This window comes from Anoplophora glabripennis, unplaced genomic scaffold (genome assembly GCF_000390285.2).
Source record: "Anoplophora glabripennis isolate ALB-LARVAE unplaced genomic scaffold, Agla_2.0 scaffold5000, whole genome shotgun sequence".
Lineage (NCBI taxonomy): Eukaryota > Metazoa > Arthropoda > Insecta > Coleoptera > Cerambycidae > Anoplophora > Anoplophora glabripennis.
The window spans coordinates 1,431-5,444 of NW_019421229.1; the positions used below are offsets into that span (position 1 = coordinate 1,431).

General features: G+C 35.6%; 1 protein-coding gene across 1 annotated transcript; it reads right to left on the reverse strand.

Moving 5' to 3' along the window:
- Positions 1 to 458: 458 nt before the first annotated feature.
- On the reverse strand, positions 459 to 1,052 carry LOC111692932 (pyruvate kinase-like; the record flags this gene model as incomplete). Its single annotated transcript, XM_023457062.1, has 1 exon — positions 459 to 1,052. A coding segment is annotated over one exon (594 nt), but the record flags the coding sequence as incomplete, so codon positions are not given.
- Positions 1,053 to 4,014: the final 2,962 nt, after the last annotated feature.

The following is a 4,014-nucleotide window of genomic DNA, read 5'->3' on the forward strand; positions in this document are numbered from 1 at the left end:
TAATATGATTCCGTCTGTATGGGGGTTTCTTACCACCATTGTTATGCTCTACTCTTCATACAACCATACATGTTTTAATCCTTACTAGCAATGCATCATAGGTTTTGAGCACTCGTAGGGCTCTAGATGGATCTACTTTTGCTAACTCGTCAAGATTTTTGTTACTTCGAAGGCGCTTATGTCCAGGTATGTGAACAAGGGACTTTGTAGACTTACTGTAGTATCCAAACACCCGCTTTCTAGCCTAGACCAATGGTACAAATACGATTGAGCGCCGTTCTCCTTACATTTCTTGTAACAGTTGGTTATAAACAAGTTGAATTTTATATCAATGACCCTCTACTTTTCTAATTCTATCGCATGATGTTTCTTTTGGATGTGGAAATACGCCCCAACATAATTGTACCTACCCTTAACGAAAATTTTTCCTCAACGTTGACTATAAATATAAATCTTACCTGCTAAATTACATTTGGCTGTAATGGATTTCTGTATCAAAAAAACTTTTTCTTTCGGAAGTTCCATCATCAACCTGTCACAATCTAAGCATATCCCATCGGACACCTCAATAATTTTGTCTATATTCTCTATAGCAACCGAATTCTCTATTTTGGTAATAATTGAAATAAACTGCCCCGCGTCGCCCAACAAATCTTTGATATCCGTTACACCATCCTTATTGCGTATGCCGGAAAGGAAAAGGAAATCCACTTTTTCCTTAATACCACTCTTAATCAGTTCTTTGTCATTCTCGGCAACTTCATATGTTTCCATGGGAACATTTGGTACCACCACGGCAGAGCTACTCAGTATATCACCTGCACGTTCAACTATGCACTTCACAATGCTCTCCGCGCATTCGATGGCTGAAAGTGTTACAGATCCATCGTTTAGCATCACTCTGTCTCCTGGTTGGATTACTGACGAGAGATTCTCATAGTCTACGAATATCATGTCCTCCGTAACGTGTTCTTCATAAACGGGGTCGGTTGTTAGGTGCGTTATTTGACCTTTTTCCAATGAAACTTTTTTATTAGGTGGTTTTATTTGACCTAGAAAGAAAATAAGTAATATTACTTCTTGATCATGTTTTGCCTTAACGGCCACATTCATATTGAGGTATGTGTCCATTAAATATCAATATATGATTTAAATTGATCAAGTGTCTCCTAAATGCTGAGATGTAATAATTATGAAATATTAATTTAGCTAAAAATATTATATTGTATTACAAAATAAATGGAATTTTTAAAAAATTGAGACATCAAACAAATTTGGAAATAAAATGTAGCGTAACAGGTTAAAGAAATATTGCAAATGGTTTTATTATGATAGGGGATTCTTTATAAGGGCAGGAAAACCAGTTAAAGAATGAACAAGACAAAAATATGTGTAGATAACTATAAAATTACAATAAAAACAACAAAATACAATCTGCACAGTGAATTATGTTTAAAAAAAACACAGTTTCCAATGAATAAAAGTAACCTTATGTGATGTGTATACATATACAGGGTGTAACAAAAAAGGTGGGCTGGCTATACATAGCCATATTGCTCTAAAATGATTCGTTTCTGAGTTATGGACACTTTAATCTTGGTCTGATAAATAACGTTTTTTTATTTATTTTAAATGAGTAACAAATAATGAAAACTACAACAACAGTAAATGAACTTAAAGGAGATGTTCAAAATGACCTCCATGAACACCAATGCATTGTTGAGCTCGTCTTGTCATGGACTGCCTCACTCGCTCAAAAATTCCTGGTGTGTTCCGAATTCTCTGGCATCCGTTTTCTACTATCTGCCGAAGATCCTCGATATCCTGAACTGGAGTAGAATACACCATTGATTTTAGATGACCCCATACGAAGAAATCAAGGGGATTTAGATCCGGGGAACATGCAGGCCACGCTATAGGTCCTGCCCGGCCAATCCACCTTCCAGGATATGCTTCGTTTAAAAATTCACGTGCTATGAGACTGAAATGAGCCGGCACCCCATCATGCATGAACCATATGCGTGCTCTAAAATTCAGTGGAACATCCTCCAACATGTTTGGTAGATCGTTTTCTAAGAAATTACGATAATTTTGACCATTAAGTCGTCCGGGAAGAACAAAAAGGCCTATCAAGAAATCACCAATGATGCCTGCCCAAACATTAATTGAAAATTGATGTTGATGTCTAGATTGAATAATGGCATGCGGATTTTCTTCATGCCATAGATGCACATTACGAAAATTGAAGATACCATCTCTTGTGAAGCCAGATTCATCTGTGAATAATAAGGAAGGCAAAAAGAGAGGGTCGTTGGCACAAGTTTCCAATAGCCAAACACAAAAGGCTTCTCGTGCTGGGAAGTCAAGTTCACTCAGTCCTTGTATCCGTTCTAGGTGATACGCATAAAGATTATTGGTCTTTAAAACCCGCCACACGGTCGTATGATCAACTCCTTTTCTTAATGCAATTCTTCGAGTACCGTCACCTGCTTCTTCCTCAACACGATGCAACACACGTTCTTCCAAGCGCAATGTTCTTGCAGTTCGTGGTCTACCGCGATCTCGGGCTCGCGGTTTGAAAGATCCTGTTTCCCTTAACCTATTATGTAGCCTTTCAAAGGTTTTTTCATTGGGTAAACGTCGGTGCGGAAAATGCTCTGCGTAAAGTCGTCTTGCTTCAGCCCTATTGCAGTATGCCAACCCATACATCAAATGCATGCTTGACATTTCTTCAAAGGAATAATCCATTTTCAGTGAGTAAAATTAATTACAAAAAAATTTATTAATAGAGTCAGATACTTAACTGTCACCATGACACCAACCGCAATTATAATCTTGGATTACTTGATAATGGTCTGTTACTCTTACTGTGCCAGAACTATAGGAAACTAAAAACTTAAAGTGTCCATAACTCAGAAACGAAGCATTTTAGAGCAGATGTGTATATAAACTTTTTTTATCGTCTTGATGAGTACAATATGGCTATGTATAGCCAGCCCACCTTTTTTGTTACACCCAGTATAAACAGTAACAAACAAAGAACAAAAAAAAGCACATGGATATACTATTTTTGACAAACGGAAAGATAATGAAAAAATAAACAGAAGATAGGAAAGCAGAAAAATCCTTTATGGTCTGTCAGGAAGAAGTGAATATACAGGCTGTCTACTATAAGAGGACCACTCCGATACATAAATCGATCTCACTTAATACACGATGCACGTCAAAATTCTTTGTTTTTTTGTTACATTTTTTGAGGCTCGTAAAAACAAATTTGAGATCCATGTCCAACTTTATGAGTAATCATAAAAAAACCGGAAAAGTATAGAAAGTTTAGGGCTGTCCAACTTTCTTATTTTAAGAGATAGAGAAAACTTATTTTAATAAAATTTCATGGCAAAATTGATATCTTTCACATGGTGTAAACAAATTTTTGAAGTATCATACGTAATTTGCTGTGACCTCTACGTGGATAAAAAAAATGTCATCGAAGCATTTTGTTGATACAAAAAATTGCTTGTGTTTTCCTCTTTCATGCGATGTACTACATGTCGCCTTTATCTTTTATATTTATTACATTTTTTATAATTTTGGTATCAAAAATGTAGATTAATGTAGAAATTGTTTTAAACATGCCAACTACAAAAAATTTAATGAATATAATGTACTTCTGTTAAGCAAAGAATCTGTATATCTGACACCCATCAATTTACTATCATAGAAGTAAGATCCTATGATTTTGGCATCAACAATTCTAATCCAAACGTTTACTGAGAACCTTTGCTGAAATGCAGTTCCTCCGTGCCAATTTAAATTACCCTTAGTACATCAAAAAATCCATTGTTACAAAAATGAAACACATCTGACCAGAGAATTCTTCTGCATATAAAAGGATCTTCCCTCTTTCTTTCTTGTCACTACCTACAAAACCCTAATCTCTTTGGTTTATCTTCCTTCTTTAAGAGATGCACTTTTTTCACCTTATAACATTTGAAACCATTTTTTCATAATATT